This window comes from Trichomonas vaginalis, chromosome V, assembly GCF_026262505.1.
Source record: "Trichomonas vaginalis G3 chromosome V, whole genome shotgun sequence".
Taxonomy (NCBI): domain Eukaryota; phylum Parabasalia; order Trichomonadida; family Trichomonadidae; genus Trichomonas; species Trichomonas vaginalis.
In genome coordinates this window covers 11,644,595-11,671,646 of record NC_067207.1, presented here as the reverse complement: position 1 = coordinate 11,671,646, position 27,052 = coordinate 11,644,595, and the positions used below count along the sequence as shown (strand labels likewise).

The 27,052-nt window shown below is 33.3% G+C and overlaps 9 protein-coding genes and 4 pseudogenes across 13 annotated transcripts, besides 1 other annotated feature; 5 read left to right on the top strand and 8 right to left on the bottom strand.

Moving 5' to 3' along the window:
• Positions 1-102: 102 nt before the first annotated feature.
• Positions 103-1,472, top strand: TVAGG3_0319360 (glycosyl transferase; the record flags this gene model as incomplete). Its single annotated transcript, XM_001325734.1, has 1 exon — positions 135-1,472. The coding sequence occupies one exon, from the start codon at positions 135-137 to the stop codon at positions 1,470-1,472; it is 1,338 nt and encodes a 445-aa protein (XP_001325769.1).
• A 710-nt stretch (positions 1,473-2,182) lies between these two features.
• Positions 2,183-5,201, bottom strand: TVAGG3_0319350 (antigen BSP-related family; the record flags this gene model as incomplete). The annotated part of the gene is made up of 1 exon (XM_001325735.1): positions 2,231-5,143. One exon carries the CDS (start codon positions 5,141-5,143, stop codon positions 2,231-2,233), a length of 2,913 nt encoding a protein of 970 aa, XP_001325770.1.
• A 588-nt stretch (positions 5,202-5,789) lies between these two features.
• TVAGG3_0319340 (protein ubiquitination) lies at positions 5,790-8,991 on the bottom strand (the record flags this gene model as incomplete). The annotated part of the gene is made up of 1 exon (XM_001325736.1): positions 5,866-8,985. One exon carries the CDS (start codon positions 8,983-8,985, stop codon positions 5,866-5,868), a length of 3,120 nt encoding a protein of 1,039 aa, XP_001325771.1.
• A 3,969-nt stretch (positions 8,992-12,960) lies between these two features.
• TVAGG3_0319330 (protein of unknown function, DUF4106 family) lies at positions 12,961-13,782 on the top strand (the record flags this gene model as incomplete). Its single annotated transcript, XM_051230127.1, has 1 exon — positions 12,961-13,782. One exon carries the CDS (start codon positions 12,961-12,963, stop codon positions 13,780-13,782), a length of 822 nt encoding a protein of 273 aa, XP_051099857.1.
• An 86-nt stretch (positions 13,783-13,868) lies between these two features.
• Positions 13,869-27,052: part of a mobile genetic element that runs on past the window's edge.
• Positions 15,800-16,333, top strand: TVAGG3_0319320 (annotated as a pseudogene). The gene has a single exon. A coding segment is annotated over exon 1 (534 nt).
• TVAGG3_0319310 lies at positions 16,449-16,950 on the top strand (annotated as a pseudogene). The gene has a single exon. A coding segment is annotated over exon 1 (502 nt).
• TVAGG3_0319300 (uncharacterized protein) lies at positions 18,877-19,350 on the bottom strand (the record flags this gene model as incomplete). The annotated part of the gene is made up of 1 exon (XM_051230126.1): positions 18,877-19,350. The coding sequence occupies one exon, from the start codon at positions 19,348-19,350 to the stop codon at positions 18,877-18,879; it is 474 nt and encodes a 157-aa protein (XP_051099856.1).
• On the top strand, positions 19,443-20,260 carry TVAGG3_0319290 (annotated as a pseudogene). Its single transcript has one exon. A coding segment is annotated over exon 1 (818 nt).
• TVAGG3_0319280 (KilA, N-terminal/APSES-type HTH, DNA-binding family) lies at positions 21,255-21,889 on the bottom strand (the record flags this gene model as incomplete). The annotated part of the gene is made up of 1 exon (XM_001292226.2): positions 21,255-21,889. A coding segment is annotated over one exon (635 nt), but the record flags the coding sequence as incomplete, so codon positions are not given.
• On the bottom strand, positions 22,540-22,962 carry TVAGG3_0319270 (organellar and viral DNA polymerase type B; the record flags this gene model as incomplete). The annotated part of the gene is made up of 1 exon (XM_001292225.2): positions 22,540-22,962. A coding segment is annotated over one exon (423 nt), but the record flags the coding sequence as incomplete, so codon positions are not given.
• On the bottom strand, positions 23,592-24,506 carry TVAGG3_0319260 (organellar and viral DNA polymerase type B; the record flags this gene model as incomplete). Its single annotated transcript, XM_051230125.1, has 1 exon — positions 23,592-24,506. A coding segment is annotated over one exon (915 nt), but the record flags the coding sequence as incomplete, so codon positions are not given.
• Positions 24,986-25,572, bottom strand: TVAGG3_0319250 (annotated as a pseudogene). Its single transcript has one exon. A coding segment is annotated over exon 1 (587 nt).
• TVAGG3_0319240 (His-Me finger endonucleases family) lies at positions 26,391-26,975 on the bottom strand (the record flags this gene model as incomplete). The annotated part of the gene is made up of 1 exon (XM_051230124.1): positions 26,391-26,975. One exon carries the CDS (start codon positions 26,973-26,975, stop codon positions 26,391-26,393), a length of 585 nt encoding a protein of 194 aa, XP_051099854.1.

The window sequence follows — 27,052 nt, the reverse complement described above, 5'->3', positions numbered from 1 at the left end:
AAAATCTACATTCAATTTTACTCTCAATAGAATTTCTAAATTAAGTTGTTTTTCGGTTATTATATTTCATTCCAGATTTTTTATAAAAAGATTTCAGAAATTGTTGTACTCAAATTTTTATTCAATTAATTTTTATGATTTCTTTTCTCTTCGTCATTGTTGCTTGCGATATCGACGATGACGAAGAAGAAAATGAAATTTTTGAAGAAGTCTACGATTGGAATGATTATATTGATGCGAATCTTCATTATGCCAATAATTCGCAGGATTTACCACCTCGGTCGAAGTATGCATTCGTTTCATCGTATTCAAATGATCTTGCACCATCATTTGATTATATTCAGATGCTAACTGTCCTCGGGCACTCATTAAAAATGTTTAATCCAACGATTGACCGAGTTGTTATTGTGAGAGAAGAGTTCAGAAGAGATGCAGCCATTTGTAGAATCCTGGAAAAAGCATGGACGCATATATTATTTAGGCCAGTTTTGAAATGGCCGGAACAATTTAATCCGAAAAAGCTATATCATGCAAAATGGTTCAAATTTCAAGCATGGACTTTAACGCAATATGAAAAAATATTATATATCGGAGCAGATACAATGATTTTTACAGATCTTACACAAGCATTTCGATGGAATACACCATCGTCAGCCTATTATATGACGGATTATGGTCCTAAAGATAATGGTGTCATGTTCAATCCAGATTTTATGCTCATTGAGCCAGATTTATTAAAATATGTTGAACTTCTCGAAACAACTACGAAATATCTGAAAAATCCTGGAAAGGATGATAAGACATTAGGTAAGGATGATTTGGCACCACTAAATATTGTATACAGAAGCGAAATTTCACTTTATCCTCTTGCAATCATGCATGAAAACGGAGGATACAAACATACCATACTCGGAAATGCTCGTGACCCTCAGTTCCGCTACATCTACGCTTGTGGTGTTCATTTTGCCGGGAAAGGAAAACCGTGGAACAGATGGAGCGCTTATACAGAGATTTGGAAGTGCATAGGGTTTGTTTTCTACGAGAAACTTGATCTTCCGTTCAAGTTACGCAACGTTCCAATCAATGCTAATGCGATTTACAAAATGATTTTTGATGTTTACGTAAAAGAAGGTCGAAAGTTCATTGTTCTTGAGCAGGAAGAGGAAGAAGAGCAAGGTGATGACTTCTATCCAGAAATTGTCCATTCAGGCACTAGAAGAGTCATGTCCATGATTTGTTTGATCACTTTCATTTCTTTGCTCGCGCTGAAGTTCATAATTAGGTCGCATCAGCCGCTATCTATATTCTTTAAGAATATGCAGAACCGTATTGACTTGTTCATCGCTCTGGATGAAACTCCGAACATGCCTGCACTTATTGGTGACTACAACAAAAAGGCAAAGAAAAGAAGGAGGAAAAAGAAGAAAAATCTCCAAGATACACCAAAAATCAATGAAGATATTGATGAATAAACTGTTTATTTATATGTGTTTTTTTATACAAATAATCAATCTTTCTTTTATTTAATTTAATACTGTTTTAATAAAATAGTGTAAACTAAGATATCATTAATGTTTTATTTGTACATTCATGATGTAAAAAAATGTTTTGAACACTTAGTAAGGTCGATGATAAATTGAGCGTTTTTAAAAAACCGCCTTTTGAGAGGAAAATTGAGAGCCCCGATGTATACTTTTTGACATTGTCAAATACTTTGAAAGGACCAAAAAAATTTAGTGTCAGAAAGTTTACAAATATATACTTTCTGACGAACAGACCCTCAGAAAGTACTCAAACTGCGGTTTTTTATTTCCGCACCTTTTTTTGGCGACCTTATAGCATTGCTTTGATTATTTATATCAGGTATTTTCATTAAAGAAATGGAGTCATGGTATCATTATTTTAAATGTGGTAATAAATGTTGTAGATAAATGGTGAATACTAAGGTATCATAAATACATTAGAAAGATGTTTATTGCGCTTGTCATAGAAAAAAAAACTTGTTGATTGAACATAATGATATATTAATTGTTGTCAAAAAGTTGTGAGTAATGTCACTAAGGATTGTCATGAAATGATCATGTAATATTATCTGTTTTGCACCAAGAATATACATTTGAATTAAAAAAAGAGCATACACTAATTGTATATGTTATCAAATAAGTTAAAATAGATGTTTAGTGGCCAATAAAAAAATTGTAAAATGAAAAATATCATTGTATAAAAAAATTTAAGCCAAAGTTTGATTAGTTGGATTTGATAATAAGACTGTTGAATCCAAATTATCTTTCTTCTGCTTGTTGATGCAGATAATAAGGATTACAACAAATAAAATAATAACTAAAACTGAAATTGCTGCGATGAATGAACTATAAATAATTAAAGTCTTCTTGTCATTTTGTTTGTCCTCTTCTGTATCGCATAAATGTGTCCATTCAGTTTCCATTGAGAAATTACTTGAATTGAAGTGTCTGGAAACAAAAATCTTATTAAGCTTTTCACTGCCTTCAAAATCAGTTGAAATATTTGAATTCAAACCACAATAAACTACATTTGATAATTTCTTATTATCTGAAAATACTTTTTCTTCAAATACTTCGACATTATTCAAAATGTTGACACTACTTAATTCATTAATTGATGAGAATGATTTAAGTCCCAAAAATGTCAATTTTTGTGTCAAATTAATTTCATTTAATGATGTATTGAAGAATGAATATCTTCCTACATGAATTAGCATTGACAATGTGACATTTGATAAACTGATGCAGTTATAGAATGCGTAGTCTCCGACATAATGGAAATCATTATTCATGTTTAATTTCGAGCAATTGCAAAATGCGAATGGTGGAATGAATTTAATTGTTTGAATCAAAGGAATCTTCGTCAATGAATAGCAGTTGCAAAATGCTCCTTCAGAAATATATGTGACTTCATCAACATTAAAGTTTGTCAATGAGTGGCAATCCTTGAAACATTCTGTCTTTAAATTCAATGCTGATTTGACAGAAAAAGTTTGCAAATTCTGGCAATTGTAGAAACAAAGTTCATTGATTGTTAATGTGTCATATTCTGATTCTACTATACTGAATGACTGCAAACTGCTTAAGTTATAAAATGATTTATAACCTAATAATTTGGTTGTTCCCTTTAATGAAATTTCTGACAATTTTTGACACTTTACAAATGCAGCATCTTCGATATATTTGACAGAAATATTTGTAAAGTTTGTCAACAATGAACAGTTGTTAAAGCAATATGATCCGATTTTCTCGATAACTCTCTTTGATAAGTCAATAGTCTGTAAATTGATGCAATTTGAGAAAGTATAGTTTCCTAAATATTGAAGAGAACTGTTCACTTTAATATATTGGAGATTGACACAATTTTCGAAGCATCTATCACTAATATACTTCAATTCTCCGCTGCATTCGAAGTACTGCATTTTTTGGCAATTACTAAATGTTGAACTTGGCAAACCTTCCAAATTTTGATCTATTGTCAAATAGTTTAATTTATAGCAATTCTTGAAAACTGAATAACCCAATTTGTTAATATATAATGAGTGACCGAATGTAGCTAATTCTGTGCAGCCATAGAAAGCTCCATTTCCGATATTGACCTTTCCATCACCCATTAATACGAAATAAGTCATTGTTTTAACATTGGCAAATGCATAATTTCCGATTGTCAAAACAGCAGATGTTCTCAATCCGAATCTCTTGAATTGAATGCCTTCGAAAGAATAATCTCCAACTTCAACTAATGTTCCTTTATAAGCGAAGGCTGAGAAATTATGGCAATTCTTGAAAGCTTTGTTTCCTATTCTTGTATCTAAGCAATCCAAACTTACTTGAACTAAATTGCTGCATTCTTCGAAGCAACTTTCGCCAATAAAAATACCATTACTTAAAATGCCAACTTTTTGTAAATTCTTCATCTTATAAAATGTCTTTGAAGCCAAGACTAAACTGTTGTTTGTTGAGATTGAAACAGAGATTAATTTGTCACAATTCTCAAATAAGTTTTCACTAAATGTTTCATGCATTGTGCCAATTGTAACTTGTTCTAAGTTTGGAAGATTTGCAAAGCATCTTGGTGTCATAGTGAAATTATCAATAGCAATTGTCAATGTCCTAAGACTGACTAAATCACAATGATCTTCAGGATAAAAAGTGACATTGTTAATTAAGAAATAAATCACTTCATAGAGTCCGACACAATTCTTGAGACAATTTTTACCAAATCTCTTAATCTTATAACTTGAAATTCTGAAATAATAAACGGAAACGCAGTCACTCAAAAGATTTGATGGTAAAACACTGCTTTCATAGCCGTCACCATCAAAAACCGTCACTTTTCCGAGTTTTTGACATGTAACGAAAGGAGAATACGAGAAATTAAGGTTAAACATTGGCATTGTTAATATGTTTAGGAGATTGCAGCTTGTAAATGAGTCGAGTTCGATGTATTGGCAAGTTAATGGGATATCAAATTTAATAAATGCGCATGACTCAAATGAACGATGGCCGATACTTGTAACGTTTGGAATCCAAATTGTATTTAAGTTGATGCATTGATAAAATAAGTAATCTGGAATTTCTTTTATTTCACACATCATGTTTATCCTTTCTATTCCTTCGCAATATGCAAATGCTGCCTCTCCGAGTTTGTTAAGTAAACTTGGAAGTAATGTGATCTGTAAACTGCTGCAATATTTGAAAGCAGAATTTCCAATTAAAGTAATGTTGTCATGAAGCTCAATCGATTCAAGTAACACACAGTTTTGAAAAGCATAATCTGGTATACTAAGGCAAGTTGAAGGAATCTTAAAAGTTTTGAGAGAGAAGCAATTTTCGAATGAATGAGCTCCAATCTCTGAAAAGTCCTTATTTACTATAACATCTGAAAGTAACTTGCATCCAAAGAATGCTCTATCTTTGATTTTTAATGGAGAATCAAATTGAATCTTCTTTAAAATAGTGAAGTTTTCGAATGAACTCTCACCAATTGTATCTACTGTATCATTTATAATGATTGATGTCGTGTTTTCCTTGAATTCCTGTGTATCATTAAAAATGACAGAGCCTGAGCCTGAAATGAAGAGAGTTCCATCATTGTATGTGTATGTTGCGGTGTTCATAATAATATTTTGGTGAAGCAAAGATTGTATTTTAAAGAGATGTAACAGCTTTATTCAGTAAAGCAAAAAAAATGAAAAGATGACGATGGAATATCAAATTTCCTGCCAAAAAAGGAAACTAAAGAAGTGCATATATCCTGAAATTAACCTATGATTTTTAAATTCGATTTTGAAAATCAATTATTAACCATTAAAAATAGTATATTAATATCAAATTTTCTTTGTATTTCTTTAATTAATATTAAGAATCATTTTCGCCATTTTTTGGGAAAATGAATTGAATGACTATTGAATAATTTCTATATTTTCTAACGTGCTTTATCACAAAAATCGATGTATTTTTTGAGAATTTGAATGCAGGATGAAATAAAGATGTTTGGAGTTGCAAACCTTATTAATAACCTCAAAATAGTATTTATTTGCTGTAAGGTACCCAAAATAGTCATTGAATCTGCTAAAAATGTTTATTAATTAGTTATATCATAATAACAAATTATGTTAGAGTACAATATGCTTTCCTTTCTAAAAATAAACTTAAATAGAGAAAATTATTAAAATTATCAAAGAGAAACTTACAATTTAATGCTTTTTTAAATGGTACAAAAGCTCAGTATTTCATTGGTAAATCCGTTGTTGACATTACATAAACAAATCTTTTTTTATTATATCTAATATAAAAATACAAAATAAAATAAAATAATATTAGGAAAATGTATAAAGAATCACTTCTGGCGGTGCCATTTCGTTCTGCAAAATGGACAATTTTTCTTGAGTGAATTTCTGAGCCATTTTTCTAAACAGGAAGCATGGCAACACTTGTGGCATGTTGAACATTTCATTTTCGGCAAGTTCATGCCTGCATCGAGTAAAGATAAACAAATTGGACAAACTTCTACTTTAGAAATGACAGAATCAATGCGAGCAGCCCATGTTGAGATAGCTGCGAAGATTCCATCCTGTCTCATGCACTCTTTCTTCACTTCATCCCTTGCATCTTGTGTAAGTTTTTCTTTTCCTATGGAAGACACGCGGAAAAGAGGAGTTTCGAGTGGATAGATGTCAGGAATAATTACATCGAGTGTAAATGGATCATCTGTAGATATACTTTCCGCATGAATTGTATGAGAATTTACATCTACTGAGATTAATATGTTTTCTATTGTATAATTCTGGGCTTTCTTGAGTTCATCTTCTATCATCTGGTGGGAGAGTCCTGATAATAAGTCTTTCAGCTCATCTTTCTTGTTGAAATTCGCGTAAAATCTTGAAGCAGCGCTTGGAAAGTCTCTAAACATCGACAAATCATCTTCTGAGAACATTTCCGATATAATGCTATCAAATTCAATGAGACCAGATACAGGGCCTTGGCTAAGTGAATTTCTCAATTCAATCCATTTTTCGCGTGTCACTTTTTGTAAGAAAAATGGAATTGAATGGTGTAAACAAGAGACGATTGAAGGGACATGTTGGGAAGCGAGTAATGAGCTTACTGAAGAGCAGAAGGAAATGAGCTCGTCTGCTTGTAGTAAGGACATTTTCGCGAAGCAGTCGCTTAAAATTAAAACAGTTTGAGGATCTAAAGGAGTCAAGTTATCTAATGACTGCAGAGCTGTATCCAATAACTCTCTGAACTTGGTTGTTTCGATATCTGTATTCAAAAGTGCTGAAATGAAAAGATGGAAGTTAATAGATAGAGAAACAGGGAAAATTGATGCGCAAATGTTACTTATATACTGTGGACAATTTTCTTTTGTGGCTATCCATAGCAGTTCCTCCATTGAACCTTTGAAATTTGAGATATCAATTTTTTCTCCGCGGCAAAACTTGGCAAAATCGGATTTCCAGTCGTAATCTATATTCATCATCGATAGATACGGTGCTAGGATATCGCATTCATCGATTTTGAGCTTATTTCTGTCATTTTCATCTGCAGAAATCAGCAAAATTACGGAATTTTCGATAAATTGGTTGCGGATTGACTGGCTGAGGAGATTCTGACGTCTTTCGAAAGGTATAGAATATACAAATTTCGAAATTGAAGAATCTAAAATACTTGCATCGAATTTTCCAAGGAAAACGTGAAGGAGGAAGTCTGAGTATGATATTTCGAAGTAGTCTTTGAGGTATTGAAGCTCTATGTCCTCTGGAACATCTGCAATTGAGACAACTTTGAAGAAATGAGACAAAAAGTCATAGCTATTAGGGAATTCCATCAAGGAAGTTTGTGATGATAATGAGATATGGCCGATAAGTTCACCAGCTTCGCTTTCATCTGTATTAATAATAATATTTTGATAAATTGCAGTATAAATGTCCTGTTTCTTGGTTGCTTCGATCTGGATATTTGGATTAAGCTTAATGATAACGTCAATTAACGGATCTGTTATTGCTGTTGCGTACCACATATCATCTGTAACTTCTTGGCCTTTATTTAATCGATCAATTACAACTTCTGCGACCAAATTTGCGAAATTGGATGATTCTGATACGGGAACTGCCATGGATATCGCGCCACAGTCGTCTTCAATGTAATATCTCAAATTTTCTTTCAAGATATCGCTCCACCAATCTGTTTTAGGGGATTTGTTCCATATCCTTATACAGTTGTTGGTGGCATTTGGCCATTGCTGCTCGATATAATTAATATCTGTTGTTTTTGCAACGGAAATGAGGGCTGCTGCCATTTCTTCTGGTAATGACTTATCTGGGAAACGTATTTGCTGTATATTATCAAAGTATTTCGAATAAAGAATTACATTTTTCGGATTTATTGTGTTTGCGCACTTAATAACATCACGAATTAGCTTCTCTGGTAATATACTCCATACGTATGGATTGTTGCATATGGCAACTACATCAATATTCTGAAAATTATTTTTGATGAGTAAATTTATAGCATTTGTCATATTTTCTTGGGACAAATTGCGGCTCAATGAAATATTGATAGTAGAGTCATCACAATTTGCAAGAAATTCTTTGTAAAACTCGTTCAAATATAATGGATTTTGAATAAAAAGTTTCCATTGGTCTTCTTTGCATAATTTTGGTATTAATTGTGCAGCCACTTTCATGCATTGCGGATCTATTTCCAAAAGAAGCTTTTCTACTAATGGATGTGGACATTTCGGAATCGGAAGAGCTTCATAGTGTAATTTGTATAAGGCCGATCGTAATCGTGGTGAATAAAACAATGTATCGTTCGAAGAGTTTTGAATGTCATTGAGAGTGTCGTATAATCCTTCTGTTGCTTTTCTGATGTATTGGAGCAGTTCTGCTTTCTCATTTTGCTTGAGATCATCCATCATAACACCTAGAATCTGTGATGATGATAAGCAAACACTTCCTGCGATCCTAGATTTTCCAAGAATTTCTTCTGGGTCAATTAAGTTTTCTCTGTTAAAGGCTGTCGCACCCATAGATCCTAAAGCCGAAATAACGATTTCTTTTGCTTTCTTAAGGCCACCAATTTTTCTAGAAATTGCAGCCAAAGCCTTGGAAGCGTCTTGTTTGATTTGAGCATTATCATCATGTGCAAGAATCAAAAAGTAAGGTAATGTATGCTCTGTCAAGTAAGTTTTTGATATTTCAGCAATTAAAAAAAGTGCATCTCGACGAATTTTTGGAGAATTGTTAAAAATACAAATCCTTGCAGCATTAAAGCATGCAAAAACTTCTGTTTCATCAAGATTTTGTATTTCTTTTGTGATTTTTCCCATGGCTATTGTAATTTTTTTTCCGTATTTTGCGTAAAGATCTCGATAGCAGCTCTTTATGTTACCATCTGAGAAAATATTAAGATAGACGTCTGGATCTGGATATGGAAGTCGATGAGAAAGATCCATTTCTTTGGCTAAAATCTTGTAATCGTTTTCCCCTCAATTTGTAAATTCAAGATCTCGATTCTCTATTACAAACCCCTATAAATAGCTGGTATCTTGTGGACAATATTGATATCGAAATCAGTCTTATATTGATTTTTCTTAGTTATATGCATAATCTGAAAGTGCATATGCCAAAAACGTTCATTCCATCGTCTTGTTATATATACTCCCACTACAGGCGAATATGAAGGGATATCGATATGAAAAATTTTTCAAAAAGGAGATAATGCCATTATCTTTAAGCCAATTGAAATTACATTAGATATAGATACTAGATCCACTGCTCCCCAAAACATTTCATTTTTTGAATAGTCGCCATTTTTCGACCTTCATTTTATGAAAAATGACAATGTTATATGATTGTTAATCTTATATAAAAAAAAAAAAAAAAAAAAAAAAAAGGGAGTGGGGCTTCCAGGCACTTCGTGCCTTCTAGCCCTGAGGATGAATGAGTATAAATGAAGTCTTTACAAAGTCTTTACGAAGAAGTCTTAACAAAACATTTACGAAGAAGTCTTAACAAAACATTTACGAAGAAGTCTTAACAAAACATTTACGAAGAAGTCTTAACAAAACATTTACGAAGAAGTCTTAACAAAACATTTACGAAGAAGTCTTAACAAAGTCTTTACGAAGAAGTCTTAACAAAACATAGACAAGAAAGTTCATGAGTGTAAATGACCCAAAAATAATGTTTATGTTAGAATGTTAGATCTAACATGTTTTCTAACATGTTTTCTAACATGGTCTAAAACTCTTGAATTTTCATTAAATTTACACCAAAAATATATTTTAGGGTAGAAGGGTATATCTAACCTCTTTTCTAACCTCTTTTCTACCCTCTTGAATTTTCATGAAATTTACACCAAAAATATATTTTAGGGTAGAAGGGTATATCTAACCTCTTTTCTAACCTCTTGAATTTTCATGAAATTTACACCAAAAATATATTTTAGGGTAGAAGGGTATATCTAACCTCTTTTCTAACCTCTTTTCTACCCTCTTGAATTTTCATGAAATTTACACCAAAAATATATTTTAGGGTAGAATGTTAGATCTAACATGTTTTCTAACATGTTTTCTAACATGGTCTAAAACTCTTGAATTTTCATGAAATTTACACCAAAAATATACTACTAGGGTCATTTACGATGAAATCTCAACAAAACATTTACGAAGAAATCTTAACAAAACATTTACGAAGAAATCTTAACAAAACATAGACAAGAAAGTTCATGAGAAATTAGATGAAGAAGTCTTAACAAAGTCTTTACGAAGAAATTCATGAGTTTTCTACGATGTTAGAAAACATGTTAGAAAAGGTGTTAGATCTAACATTCTAACATAAACATTATTTTTTGGTCATTTACACTCATTTACGAAGAAATCTCAACAAAGTCTTTACGAAGAAGTCACAATAAAACATCTGTCAAAAACCGCTTTTTAACTTCACTTAAAATGCCACGTAAGCTACGTAAGAATATACGTAAGAGGAAGAGAGCATTGAAACATCCAATAGTAAAACTGACACCACAACAACAGTTGCAACAACAAATGCTGAATGACCCCACTATGTTGCAACAAATGTCAAGCAATCCTATGCTTTTAAACCGAGTTGTTGGTGCACAGAGTGGAGGTTTAAGAGCGGCACTTTTAGCGAAAATGGCAGGCTATGGTGGAGCTGCAGACGGAACAGCCTATAACCCTCAAAGTCAAATGAATTTGAGTTCACTCAAAAATCAAATAACAGATGTCAAAAAGTCAAACATAGACATACAGAAGCAAATAAGTGAAAACGAAAAGAAACTAGAATATGACAGACACACAAAGAAACTCAATGAGTTAAACGTAGAGAAAAAGAAGAAAGAAGAACAACTGAAAGAACTAAGTACAGAGGAATATGCGAAAAAAAGTGTCAGAAAAAGCAGCAGAAGTAGCAAAAATGGAACAAGATGTCATAAATTTGAAAAACCATACTACTCAATATAAAATACTGAAAGATGAAGAGATAAAACAAAAAGCCCTGAAGACATATATGGATAGCGATGAGTATAAAAAGAAGTTGAAGCAAATGTAAAGGCAGAAAAACTTTTACAGTTGCAAAACCAAACCGTACAGTATGAAAACTTAGCACAAGAAAGTAAAAATAACGACGCAGCCATGCAAAAGGCAATGAAAAGCGCAGAATATATAAAAGCTAACAATGACTGGTTAGATGCCCAAGCCAACGCTAAAGCAGCCCAACTCATAGGGTCAATAAGGACAAAAATACAAGCGGATGAAGATAGTTCAAATGAAGCTTTAACAAATGCTGACTTTAAGAACGCTTTCGAAGCTCTTCATAGTAAGGTGAAACAAGTGAACGACTTCTCATCTGGAAAGAAACTGAAGTCTGAAGGTTTCGACAAAGAGTTAAAAGAAGTAGCACAAAATATGACGAAAATAACAGATGCAGCAACGAGACAGGCAGTTCAAAGTGCCTATGACGCCGTTAGAGCAACTGTTGTGAAAAGTCAAGAAAAAGAGTTACAACAGACCAAAACAGACCTAGTAAATGCTTTCTTAAAAACGAAAAGTCAGGTAGGACATTACGCTGCAGATGGAACATATGTGCCAGCTGGTGGAACTTATATACCACCAAACCCTCCAAGAGAAGCACCTGCACCAGGACTACCTAAAACATTTACATCGTCACATGGACACAGACACAGGCATGCACAACAACCAACAGTTCAAAACCCTGCACAACAACCACCTCCACAACCAGCACAGCAACCAACAGTTCAGAACCCTGCACAGCAACCAACAGTTCAAAACCCTGCACAACAACCACCTCCACAACCAGCACAGCAACCAACAGTTCAGAACCCTGCACAGCAACCAACAGTTCAAAACCCTGCACAACAACAACCACAAACAGAGCAAGGACATAAAAGAAGTAGAGAACAAGGAAACCAAGAATTCTTAAAAATGCTTAAAGAAGAGTGTGGTTTCCCAGATACTGTTGACTTTAGTGACAGATATAAAGAAGCTATTGGAAAGTTCAAGGATGGAAATACTGACCCGAACCTATTTAGCTTTATGGCTCAGCACCAAAACGGATATAATCTCAAACCTGGAAAATACAAGCTCGCTAAGGGATATGATTTAATAGCATATCATCCAAATGACATGAACGAATTTACTCCGAGATATTTGATGTCAGAGCTAAATGACAATTCAACTTTCGTCATGAAACGCGTAAAAAAAGGAGACGGAACGAAAGAACAAAGGCTTATGAATGCGGATGACGTAGATAGGGAAATTGTTGAAAACGGTCTCGGAATATATGAAATGCCAGCAGATGAGGTACAAGAAACTCCACAGGAAGAAATAGTTCAGATACAACCAGACATGGAAGAAATAGTTCAGCAACAACAGCTAGAAGAGCCTGAAGGAAACGAACAAGTCCCTCCTTTGGAAACTAACTTCACAGAACTAGATGAAGATTTGGAACAGCCGAAAAATCTTGACCCTCAACAAGAGTATGAGGTGAATATGGAATCTTTCCAAGAGTCTAAAAAAAATTCGGCTGACATAGTAGAAGAATATCGAAAAATGTTTGCCGACATACAAAAGACTCCAGCACCAGATGAAAATATTCAGCATAGAATGGAAGAACTGAAAAAAAATGTACACAAATACAACAACCCTTTTTACTTACGAGCATTTAACGTTCAATCTTCGGATGAACTCGGTGAAAATAAAAGGTTAAATTTCAAGAAAACATATAGAAATGAAACATTGTTTAAAGTTCATTCAGAACCTAACCAAGATGGAAACAAACCTACTTTTGTTTCTGCAGACGATGGAACTACAATGAGATGGGGTCATAAAGCTAACCCGGATAGGTGGTTCATAAACTTACAACCTCAATTCCAAGAAGTTGTAGACGCAATGGAAGTCAATGGTGAACCAGATATAGCTGGTATTTTAAGCGCGGCTTTAATGCCATTGAAAGATATGAAACATGCAGATATTTTGGACCAGTATGAAATGAACATGGCTGATGGAAATATAACACCTGACGTTCTAGAACATTTATCTCAAAGAACTACACAGAACCATAGAGATGGTATATTTGGTGAAGAGTTTAGAAAGAAAGTTAGGGAGAGCGAAGGAAGAGAACCTATTGTACATGACCTTGCAAACGAAAGTTTACAAAATGTCATAAAAACTTACTTTGCAGACAATGAACCGAGAAGGGATGAATATTTAAGAAAACTCAAATGGACAGTACCAAATGAAATGTTAGTATTGAAAAACATGTTCCTTGACAAAATAAAACCAACTACAGAAATAAACGACGCAAGACTGAAAGATTGGGTAAAAGCTTTCCCATTCACAAAAGATATAGTTGGTAACATGGAAAGAAAACCAGAATGGCTACAAAAACATATATTTGGAAACGAGCTTATTCCATATGGACAGGCACTGTTTGAAGAGCTTGAACCGGAAACTCAGGAAAGAGTCATGCAAACAATACGCAAAGACTCAAATACAAACTATGACAAACTCTTTCTAGGATATAGGTTACCTGAGATGGGCGACCAGAGCCAAAAGGCAAAAAGGACATGGGAAATTTGCAACATACTAGATGAACATAATGCAAAGATGCAACAACTTCAAGCAGAGGGCAATGAAGGAAAAAGAAGAGTTAAAAACTCAGTCAGGAAGAAAGTAAAGCTTGGTCCACGTGGGTTCTATTATGACATATAAATCCAACTATTCTATATTTTTACTCATATGAAATGTACGCCGCTCAGAATATAACGCCAACAGTTTTGGATGCTATGAATGGAAATGTTTCGAATGGTATAACGAATGCGACAATGCCATTAGAAGGTCAGAAATAGTTCCTGGAACTTACGAATATACAACTGCTGTTTCTTATGGAAATGTAGGTGAGTTTGGAGAAGGTTCTTCAACAACAGTAGATATTGCTTGCGACAGGTTTCATATTATTTCTATTGACAACTCATTCTTATACGTGGAACAAGACATTGAAATAAAACCTTCTGCCAAGTTGTCTGACAAGAAAGGTTGCAATGGAATTTTCTATGTCGGATACCAATATGCTCCAGAAGTTTTCATGGGATATAAGATATATTCTAACTCTGACTTAGTTCAAACAGTAACATGGGCAAACTATGAATGGTTCGCTTTGAGAAACTCAGTACAACCACAAGCTAGAGAACAAACAGACCAGTATGCAACTATTGAGAAAATAAGAAGACTTGACCCTAACGTTCCAGGAGTTTATGTTGACCTTTCTGGACAAACTGCAGCAGCAGTAACCAAAGTAAAACTGAAACTTAGAGTTCCTTTGTCATCTTTCCTCATCTTCAGGTTTTTAAGATACTTGCCAAACTGGGCAGGAAAAATTTCTATCGAACTTACTCCAAGCAAAAATAACTTAGTCATTGCACCAACACAAGACCCATTCACTCTTACAGAAGTAGTGGGAACAAATAAAATGTCATTCGCCGACTTTTGCAAAAACAAAGTTGACTTAGACTTTGGTTTCTCAAACCTCAACACTGAAGTAAACTATTATTTCAATGCTGCTGGAGATGCTTGGGACCCAGTTAAGTTCACATGCGAAAAGTTTGAATGCAAGAGAATAGAAAGCAGACTTGCAGTCTATATGTTGGACCCAGATATTTCAAATGCTTTAGCTGCCAAATATATTGCAGTTCCACTTATGTTCCCTATACACCAAATATCTGTCAAAGACTTTGCAGGTGAAGTTGGAAACCAAAGTGCTGACCCAGGTGCAAGAACAGATATTGCTTTAACAACTGCAATGAAACATGCAGATACTATGTTTGTACTGTTCAGACGAACTATAAATGACTATTCTTGCTTCTACAACCCTGGTATTAAATACCATATAAACATAGATGGCAAATATTATCCAAGAGAAGAATATTCTACAGTTGAGGATATGAGGTCATACAACTTGACATTAGATGCTATGAACTTTAACAACAACTTCACAACAACCATTAACCCTGAAATGCAAAGTTCTATTATGCCATATGTGAAAGTATGGACTCATACAGGAGGTCAAAAAACTCAATATACAAATGGAGACCGTTCAAACTTTTGGCTTGGCATTCCATTTGCTGACTCAGAAGACTTTTATGGGTGGTATTTCAACTGTTGGTTCAGTTCAAATACAATATAACTGGTGACAGAGACGGTCCAGATGAATTGAAAGCAAAGAAGTTTACAAAACCAATAGCACTTTTCACGGAAGATGCTCTTTTGAAGATTCGTTCGATGAAACCTGCTGGGGCTCCTCAGATTGGTAAATAACGACAGCTTCCATCGAGCAGATTTTTGGCAGCAGGTCAGTAAGTTGTTCTTGAACTGACTTCTCTCTCAAATATTGACAGTACGCCAGTTTTGACATAATAATTGTATTATAAACTTACCTTTAGAAATATCTGTAAGTTTTGAAGTTATATTTTTGTCTGCTTCAAGAACTTTCACCATTTCAGTTATACCAACTTTCTTTGCTTTAATGAAAATATTTTGGTTCAGCAAAGACTGCTATTCTATAACATTTTCCATTGTTTGTGTAAAGAACTATTCTGTCAATGTATTTGTATTGTTTGTGTGTGTAACTTTGTTTGCTTCAATTCGAAGAGATACTCAATACGTCCATCTTTTTATTCGAAGTAAAATGTCATTTCCGAAAAATAGAAGCGTAAGTGTTTCAAAAGGTTTAATGGCGGTGGCAGATGTGAAGTTAAATTCACCAACTCAAACAAACAGTCAAAGTGTTGTTGTCAATGTCAAAGAAAGAGATGTTGAAGTGGGGAAACCATACGAAGACGAAGATGGTATAACAATAGTTCCTGTAAAAGAACAACCAACATACCCTGAAGTTGCAGAGACTTAAGTTCTGTTGCAGATATTCGAAACGACTACCAACAACTTAAAGACAAACTTAAAACTCAGGAGAAGATTTGTCAGGCTTTGGGTATAATGTTAAACTTGGTCGAACACAACCCTGTAAAAGTGAACTCGTATGTCATCGCACCTCATGAAATTTTGAAAGAACTATTGAAACTTTTGACAGAGGCAGACGATATAAACATCAAAGAAATAGAACCCGACATTAGTTGCTGTGGTGTTTCATACAATGTCATTGACAAGATATACGTTATGAAAGGAGGTGAAACGTTGAACTTAAAGTATAGTTTCCCAGACGTCATAAAATATTTGACGACCAAACATTTCATTAAAATTTACTTGCTAAGTAAATGGCAGAAGACATAGTGGTTTATACTATTACGACTAAAAACCCTGAGTCATATAATTCTATAACAACAAACTTACAAAGTCCTCAAGGACGATATTGTAAACTAACTTAAACACAATGACGACTAAAGCCTGTTTTGCTCTTTTGACACCAGAAGACTTTGTTGTTGTGAATGGTAAAAAATACTTCTTTGAAGATACTTACTCAGATATACCACCAACAGGTTTTTTGACTTATTTAATACTTTAAGGACGGATGTAACATGTGCTGCAACTAGAGCAGGTTTCATTATGTTTGGATGTCCGACTGAGTTTACTATAAACGATATGAGCTATAATACAAAACTTATATCTGGTTTTTACTACCAACAGTTTCCTATAACAGGAAAAGGTGTCATACAAGGTCTATCTGTTCCATTGACTTTAAGCACACCTATTTATATATTGTTTCAAACTTAGGTTCAAAGTGCTATTCGAATATCGACAGAAACTACTATGACCAAAAGATACTCATGCGTATAAACAACACTTTCTCTGCTGGTTTGCCTATTGTTCATTCGAATGCAGAGTTTTCAGCTTTAGTAAACTCAAACACTTTAGCAAACATAAACTTAACCTTAGTTGACGCAAACTTTGTTCCTGTAAAACTTTTATGTCCTATGTATTTGTCAATGACGGCAGAAAGTTTCGAATTGGAAGATGCAACTGGTGAAAGTATTGTACTACAAGAACAACTTCAAACAACAAATAGCTCAAGAACAACAAAATGCCAACAAATGGAACAAATGCAACAACAAAGTCAAGAATAAAAAATATTTTTTTTTTATTTTTATAAAAATGTACAGAATAGACGTTTCAGATTTTTATGACTTCCAAGCTTCAGAAATATGTGTCCATTTAGAGACTATAACAAAGCAGTCGAGAATTTGAAACGTTTAGTCATTTATGTCGACTCTGCCCCAGAATGTTATGTCATGAAAGAATGGGATGTTGTCTTTAACAAACCAAGAGCAACCATAGTTTCAGAACAAGAATGTAGACAGAAACTTAAGAAAATAAAAGTCGTACAAGTTGGTATGAAGATGTTAGATGCTTGGGATATTTTATTGTCAAAGTTAGAAGATTTTTTCAGTTCGTGGTATAAAGTTCTATACACCATCTCCAAAATTCTATTTATCTTCACTGGATATAAATATGAACAAGTAGAATGGAAAGAAAATGTTATAGAAGCTTGGTTAGACCAGTCAAAGAAATTATATGCAATGGAAACGAAAGAGTCTATGAGTATATCTTATGTTGGTTTGCAAACATCTTACAACATCCAAGTGCTAAAAATGAAACTGCTCTCATTATAATTGGAAAACAAGGAACTGGTAAGAACACTTTCTTTTTACAGATATTTTGTGCAAACTGTTAGAGGGCTATTCGAACCCTAATATGACAAACTTAGAAAACATCTGCGGTAAATTTAACTCTTCAATAGAGAATATGAAACTTATAGTATGTAACGAACTTCAAAGTATAGATACAACAAAGGTTTTAAACTCAGATGCTTTGAAGAGTCTTATAACAGACAAGTTGGAGTTGTTGAAAGAAAATATAAAGACCAAAGAGTTTGTGAAAATGTTGCAAATTTCATCATGGTTTCAAACAATGTTGTTCCGATGAAGTTAGAAAGTTCTGACAGAAGATATGTAGTTGTCAGAACGTCAGATTCTCATATGCAAGATACAGAATATTTTGACGACTTAGCAGAAACTTTGACACCTAACTTTTACAACCACTTGTTCTCATATTTCATGACATTAGATATTTCTAAGTTCAATCCAAGACAAATTCCACATACCGAAGAAAGACAAACATTGTTAGAAGCAAACAAGAGTGTATATGAACTGTTTATAGATGAGACTAACTTTGAGTGTTTAGATGAAAGGTCATTGTACGATTCATATAAACAATATTGTCAAGAGTATGGTTATATGGCAGCTTCTAAACGTACATTCTTGGCAAAATGTCAAAAGTCTTTTAGATGTTCAGAACGGCGTATATACAAAGAAAATTTTTATGAGTAAATTTAAAAAAAATATTTTTTTATCCGATAGAAATGACGAAATATATTTCAGTCAACAAGTACATGACAGAAGTCAAAGAAGAACTAGACCACATTCATATATTGAATGTTTACTTCTACAATTTTGAAAAGTCTACATTTGACAAAGTTTGGAACATCGAACCAGTTAAGTTTGCTATTGTGACTAAAAATGGTGCGAAATTTGAAGACTTAGACATAGAAGGTTTGTTAGCAGTCAAAGAAAAATTTTGACAGAAAGTTCTCAAACCTTAAAGAAGGTAAAGCATACAAACTTGTTATACCTTATGAACCAAAGAAAGCAGACGACTATGAATATTATGAGTCTAAGATAGTTGAAGTTCAAGGTAAATTGGGTAAAAAGATTTTAGAGTCTAAGCCAGTGTTTGCTCCTAAAGAGGAAGAGAACATTGACATTGACCCAGAAATGTTCTAAAAATAAAATTTTATTTTTACATGTCAAATTTCTTTTTCTCTGGAACTGGTTCAGGTTCTTTCTTCTCTTCTACTTTTTTCTCTTCTTCTACTTTCTTTTCTTTCTTTTCTCTCTTCTTCTTCTTCTTCTCTGGTGGAGTTATGTCAAATTTGGCGCAACCATATTTATGTAAAAGTTCTTTGTCCTTTAATAGCTCTTCTATTCTGTTTCCTATTTCATCTTCAAGAACAGCGCATGTGTCTTCTTTGCATTCTAAGAACTTTTGTTGGACTTCATCTTTCCAATCGGCGTCATCTCTGTCAACAAGTCTGTCATTGACAAATTTTAAGACTTCTCTGCCTAATGTTTTATGGTTCTTGTCATATTCCCAGAAACAGAACTTTAGAACAAATTCACCTTTCTTGTTTACACTATGTAAGATTTTATGGTCGACAGAAGTTTTGCTGTCGAAAAGCTTGTCTCGAATATAGATAGCGAAATCGCTAGACATTTTCTAAAAGATAAAATTTTAATTTTTCTAAAAATATGTTAGAAAAAAAGTTTGCTGACATTGACAAAAAATTTGAGAATGTTTTAAACAAGAACAAGAGGAAGTTAGAAAATGCTCAGATAAAACCTATACATGACAAGTTCTTATTTGCTCAGAATGGTATAACAGGTCTAATCGCACCACCTGGGTCGGGTAAGACTTTCACTTATCTTAAAATGGCTGCACAACAACAAGAACTAGATGAGAAGAACCCATTCTATGAGTTAGTTGTTATTTGTAGTACTTCTGGTCAATTCGATCAAACCGTCAATTCGTTCAAAGATATTATAAAAAAGTCTAAGTTAGTATGTATAAAAGACTCTGAGTTGTTAGATTGGATAAAGAAGTACCAAAGAAGGGTTTTGAAGTACAATGCTATAAATGAGTATATAAATTCGAAGTTTAAAGACCCAAATGAGGAAATGCAGAGAATATTAGAGAAGAAACACTTCAGAAACAAACAGAAAGAGATAGAATACATTTCGAAGAAATTGCAATCTTACGATTGGAAGACATACCCTCATAGATGTCTTCTTATCTTAGATGACTTTGCTTCTCATCCTTTGTTAAAGAATAGAGAACAAGATATGTGTCGAATTCTTAAGAAACTTAGGCACTTTAACATCTCAGTTGTCATTTGTGTACAGACAGCAAAGAGTTTAAGTAAGGATGTTAAAAGAATACTTACTGATATCATACTTTTCCTGGATTGTCCGAAGACGATTTCATGGAACTTATGAAAGAGTCCATGGCAGGTAAGTTTGACAGACATGAACTATGGGAGAAGTACAAAGTCATACAAGACCCTCATACTTCTTTCAGAATTCACATCTACGCGAACAAAGTTCAAATTGTAAAAAGTCAAGCTTGAAAATGTAAGTGTTTTAGTCTTAGTCTGTTGTGGTGCTGGGGCTGTCGGTTCTTCTGGCTTTGGAATGGACTCGGTTGGTGGTACGTCGGACATTCGTTTGTGTCTTAACCGTCTTTGTTCTGAAACAATATAATATTGTACTGAATAAGTACAATATTGTCTTGAATAAGTACAATATTGTCTTGAAAAAGTACAACATTGTCTTGAAAAAGTACAACATTGTCTTGAAAAAGTACAACATTGTTCTGAAAAAGTTCAAGACTTGTTCTGAAAAAGTACAGCTGTACTCAAATTTGAGAGACATTGTACTGAATTTATACAACATTGTTCTGAAAAAGTACAATATTGTACTGAATTTATACAACATTGTCTTGAAAAAGTACAATATTGTACTGAATTTATACAACATTGTCTTGAAAAAGTACAATATTGTCTTGAAAAAGTACAATATTGTCTTGAAAAAGTACAACATTGTCTTGAAAAAGTACAACATTGTTCTGAAAAAGTACAACATTGTTCTGAAAAAGTACAACATTGTTCTGAAAAAGTTCAAGACTTGTTCTGAAAAAGTACAGCTGTACTCAAATTTGAGAGACATTGTACTGAATTTATACAACATTGTTCTGAAAAAGTACAATATTGTACTGAATTTATACAACATTGTCTTGAAAAAGTACAATATTGTACTGAATTTATACAACATTGTCTTGAAAAAGTACAATATTGTACTGACTCAGTATGGAGCTTGACCCCTTAGACGAAGCAATTTATCTAATTGAAATTAACGAGCTTGTTAAAGACTTCCTCAGGCAGAATGTAAAAGGCAAGCTTGAAAAATAAATGGTTCATCTACTCTGCTTGTTTGAAGTTGTCAAAATACTCTGTTATTTTTTCTTTCAGTAGCGGCAAATCTTCTTTGAATGTAAGTATTGTACAACCTTTAATATCATAGTGTGTTTGAGGTAACGTATCTTGAACTATTTGTTTCACATCTTCATTTGGTGTCATTGAAATCGGTAAGTTTTCGCGATAGAACCAATTTCTGTCAGATTTGTAAATCTTAGCAAGGTCGTAAAAGCTTTTGTTGTTTCTTCTGACTAAATGCAACATAACCATATCTCTGTCTTCTTCATTTTCCATCTCTTCAGTGTAAATCATATACTTATAGTTCTTTTCCTTTCCTTTTGGTACCGAACGTGGTATTCTTTTCTGTATGTTTTTGTCTTCTTTCATCATATCTTCTCTCTGCTTTGTACAAAGTTCGTCAAGAAGTCTGTAAATATACCAAGCATAGCGAGGCGAAGCCCACATTGCTATTGAACTAACTAGGAACTTATGAACATATATACCTTTTAGATGTGATGGTAAGTTTTGTCTGTCTTGGTACATCTTTTTAAGTTCTACATGTTCGAACTCACTCAAAAGTTCATGAGTGCTATTTAATTCAAACCAGTCTTGTGGTTTCTTAGTATCTGGTGTAGCACATGCTGTCAAAATACTTTGCATTTGGTACATGTCATCTTTGACCGAACGAATGAGACGGAGTTGTTTGTTAAACTGAACCCACTCATATTCTTCATTTATAGCTTCATGAACGATAGCAGTTGTTGTGTTCTCTGTTGTTGACATATCTGTCTTTATATTCCGGATAAAAAAATAAAAAAAAAATAAAACTAACTTTATTTTTTCTGAGATAAACACTATTTCTTCACAACATTAAATTTTATCCTGTATGAAATGACTTTAAAAAAATTATTGACTGACTTCGAATACTATCTCATTGACGCACTGACAGACCCTCAAAACTGTGTTGAAAGTTCTTTAAGCTTTAAGATTGAAGGTACGACGCATTTTGTCTTCACTTACGTATTGAAAGAATATGACCGTTATCTTAACGAAGTGAATCAAACACTAATAAAATTTGTAGATAAAAAATTGGTTAACAATGAATATTTTAAACGTGAAGACCCAAACACTGCTGGAGATGATGAAGAATACAGACAAGTTATTGAAAAAAATAACGCAAGATTAGATGCAATAGAAAAGAAGTTTTGTGAATGTCTTACAAACACGTATGAATATCTTATGCGGTGGGAAGCCAGATGGAAATAAATTTACGTCAAATATACAATTTATAAAATCTTATATCTTCATGAACGATAGCAGTTGTTGTGTTCTCTGTTGTTGACATATCTGTCCTTACATACAAAATAAAAAAAATATTTTATAAAAAATTAGCGTTATTTTCTATCTTGTATAAAAGACCAAAAATAAACGCTTTACATGTATTTTTCAGCAACTTCGTCAAATAATTTTATAGCACTATCTATCTCATCTACTTCAAACGTTTCTTTACCTTTCGTGGGAGCACCATACCTTTTCTCAAAAACTTCAAGTAGTTCTGTTTCAGCAGCTCTCATATCATTTACAAACACAACCTTAACTCTATTGACTGTACTGTCATATCTTTTAGTTATATTATATGTTCTTCCTATCTTATATCTCTTTGTATTGAAGTCCTTCGGTTTCTGAACGATGTAAAGTAAGCCTTCACTGCAACGTTCCGTATCGAATGAACCATATGTTATGAAATTATATCCAACAACTGGGTCAATCCAGAACAAAACTACTGGTATAAGACTTTTGTCTATAAGATATGCTGTAGTTCCATAGAATCTTACCGATATCAAAAGCTCAGGATTTCTTGTCAAAATTTTCTGACTAGAAGCATTTCTAACCCAGTCCTTTGCTCTCTTTCCAGATGGAGATAAAATGTCTGACAAAGAATATTTCTTGTATTTCTTTGAGTATCTTACGTTTAAATCACCAATTCTAACCACTTTGGTGTCATTGTCTATCTTTTTAACTGTTTCAAACTCAACCTTTAACATTTCTGTTCTTACATACAAAATAAAAAAAAATATTTTAAAAAAACTAGCTTTTATTTTCTATCTTGTATAAAAGATATGATTTTCATACGGAATCTCTATCCTCGGTTTTTCGAGGGTAGCAAGCATATGAGGAAACTCATGATTTTTGGTCATTTTTCAGCAAAAATATATTTTATGTTAGCATGTTAGATCTAACATGTTTTCTAACACGTTTTCTAACATGGTCTAAAACACACAAAACTCATGAAATTTCATACGGAATTCAGTAAAAATAAAGTTTATGTTAGCATGTTAGATCTAACATGTTTTCTAACACGTTTTCTAACATGGTCTAAAACACACAAAACTCATGAAATTTCATACGGAATTCAGTAAAAATAATGTTTATGTTAGAATGTTAGATCTAACATGTTTTCTAACATGTTTTCTAACATAACTATTTACAAGCGTTTTACATGGTATATGTTGCGATGGTTCATGACTCTAAACAATTTTGTAGCTTCTATTTCTTCTGTCAGTACATCGAATGTTTTAACTATGCCGAAAGTTTCTTTATATTTCTTCTTGACATCTGAAAGAAGGAAATCGTCAGCTGTTGGATAGTTTTTGTTCAGAAATGTCAACATGTCCATTTTATTTTCTGCTGGTTTCTCTGCTTCTTTCTTTAAGTCAGCATAGTCGTTTCTCATTCTTTCTATCTCTTTGACGGAGTAGTTATATTTCCTCATTGCTGCTTTACATTTTGAACATTGCGGGTTCATTTTAGCATTGTACATTGAAACCTTACCTGCTAGTATGACTAAGGCGTCAATGGTTTTCTTTAACTCAAACATAGCGGGTCTTATTTGTTCGTTCCATATCTTACCTCTTCTATCTTTATCTCTTATCTGCCATACACATTTTGCAACTAACGAAACAAAGTTGTCGTAGGTCTTAAATTCTTCAGATTTGTATATGTCAGAAACATTTTTATATACCATATCGCAGTCTTTGTCCATGACTTTGTGGTTGCAATGAAATCCAAGAAACTCATAGTTTACCTTACGTATGAACTTCTTGGTTTCTACTGAGTCAGTCAGTCCGACTTCTATTTCATCGAATTCTGGAATAGTGAGCTTTTGTTGTTGGATTTCAGGAAGTTTAGGTAGATGGTCGATGAGGTCCTGCATTTCATAAAGATATTGTTCATTTGTTTCATCTTTCGCACTACAGTCTAAATCTCCTTGGAGAAGTTCTTGCTTTATCTTCTGGATTTTTGTTTCGAAAGTATATGAAGAAGGAATGAAGCTTTTCATCTCTACTAACATAGATGTTGGATTCATGACTAACGAGTTTGGTGCTGTTGTTGCTAACACTTACAATAAAAATAAAAAATATTTTTTTAAAAAAACCTTTATTTTTTATGTTTTTTATGAAAGTGTCAAATTCATGAATTTCGAGAGTTTTCTACGATGTTAGAAAACGTGTTAGAAAACATGTTAGATCTAACATTCTAACATAAACATTATTTTTGGGTCTTTTACGCTCATTACGAAGAAGTCTTGACAAAACATTTACGAAGAAGTCTTGACAAAACATTTACGAAGAAGTCTTGACAAAACATTTACGAAGAAGTTTCGACAAAACATGTACGAAGAAGTCTTGACAAATTCAAGAGTTTTCTACGATGTTAGAAAACATGTTAGAAAACATGTTAGATCTAACATTCTAACATAAACATTATTTTTGTCGAAAAAAATGGTTCATTTACTCACAATATTTTTGTACAAAACGACCCCAAACTTTTAACTTCTTTTCTGCAGCTTCTAATGCTATCTTAGCGAGTTCATATTCTCTAAATTCTCTCTCTAAATTCTCTCTTTAAATCTTCTTGTTCCCATTGGTCTAGTTCGTATGGCGAGTCTCTATAACCAGAACATATCTCACGTTCATGTTCTATTTGTTTTTCATGCATTTTTCTAACTTCTTCTTCGAACAAAGGTTTTGCATTCTCTACTGTATCTTCAAGTTCTTCTTCATCTAATTTCTCATGAACTTTCTTGTCTATGGAGTCCAGAATTTTTCCAACTGCTATACAATATTTTGGAGAAGCCCACATTGCTATATAGTTTACAAGTCTTGGGTCTACATACGTTCCTCTAACCTGTTTGATTTCATCGGGAATTCCTGCATGAACCTTGTATAAAAAGCAACCCGCCGTTTTCCGCGGGTTGGTATATTCTTCACAAAATGCCTTAAAATACTCTTCCCAGGACTTATTTTCCAACAACCTTCTAAAGTCTTTCCTAAACTGCTGACACATCTTTGTTGCATTTATATACCATCCTTGTCTCTACGTAAGACTTCAATACCGTTGTAAGTGCCTTTTGTGAATGTTTCGCCATTAGATTTGTTCGTGAACGTTTTTGCTTCGACTGTCATACTGTTCTTACAATAAAAATAAAAAATATTTTTGGCTTAACCGTCGGACATTCGTTTGTGGCTTAACCGTCGGACCACAACGATAAAAATCTCGACAAAACATATACGATGAAGAAGTCTCGACAAAACATATACGATGAAGTCTTAACAAAACATATACGATGAAATCTATTTCCTGTGTTGTTGTCAAAATGTCATGTTGTCACACTTTTTCAGAGAAGTTAAAATGACCGAGTGACATGGTGACACCTTCAGTAAACATCTCATTTTAACTCACTTTTTTTCTATCTTAAGGAAATTCATGAAAATTCACCTGTTGAATTTTGTATAAAAACCAACCGCCGGAATTCCGACGGTTGCTATATTCTTCACAAAATGCTTGTTTTGAGGTCGAGCCACTTTTGGCTCCACCGTATTCTTTCAACCAAAAACTCATTTTTGTCGAATTCAGCACAAAATTCATGAGTTTTCTACGATGTTAGAAAACGTGTTAGAAAACGTGTTAGATCTAACATTCTAACATAAACATTATTTTTCAGTACTTTTTCAGCACTTCTCCGTAGTTGTATATGAAAGACAATTCGAGATAAAAGTCGTAGTACAATGGAACAATATGTTGCACACCATTTGTTGTGAACCAAACTTGAAAGTCAGAGAAACTGTTACTAGGTGGTTCGGGATGAAATTTCTTCATCTGATATAGTCCTACCAGCATTTGTAAAGATATAGTCTAACGGTTTTGTATCTGCTACTTTTGTTCTTTGTTTTTCAACCTGAAGCATTTAATATATGTAAAAATATTTTTTTTTAAAAACGTTTTAAAATGGTATGCCATATAGCTTCTTGAATTTGTTAAGAAGTATTTTAACGCATTTTCCATCTGTATCTCTAGCGTTTACAAAAGCATAGTCTTCCTTAGTAAAACATACTTGTAATTTTCTATAGTTTACGCCGGTATAAAAGTAGAAAGAGTCTTGTTCTTCGCTATAGTAGTAAAACTCCAACGTATGCTTGCCATAGTCTGTAATTTCAATTGTTTCATCTTCTAGTTCGTCGACAAATTCGAATACAATATCTCGAAATTTGCTTTTGTTCTTATTGTTTTCAGAACGAGTAACCCAACGTAAATTTTCAAGTCTATTGTCGTTTCTTATATGGTTTATATGGTCTACAAAAGGTAGATTGTTAGGGTTCGGTATAAAATGAGTTGCAATGACAACATGTTTAAGATAGCGTTTTCCACCAATCCTCATCCTAGCATATCCGTTATTTTGCTCCCATTCGCTTAAAACTCTTTTTGTCTTTTTGTTTCTGACTTCAAATGACTCACAACAGTGAATTTCATATTTCTCATCTAACAAACAAGTTTCCCAACGGTCCTTTCCAACAAACTCAGCGTACATTTCAAATAAAATAAAAAAATATTTTTTTTGAAAAAATGTTTTATTCCATGCAATGTTTTACTTCTCATCTGTAACAA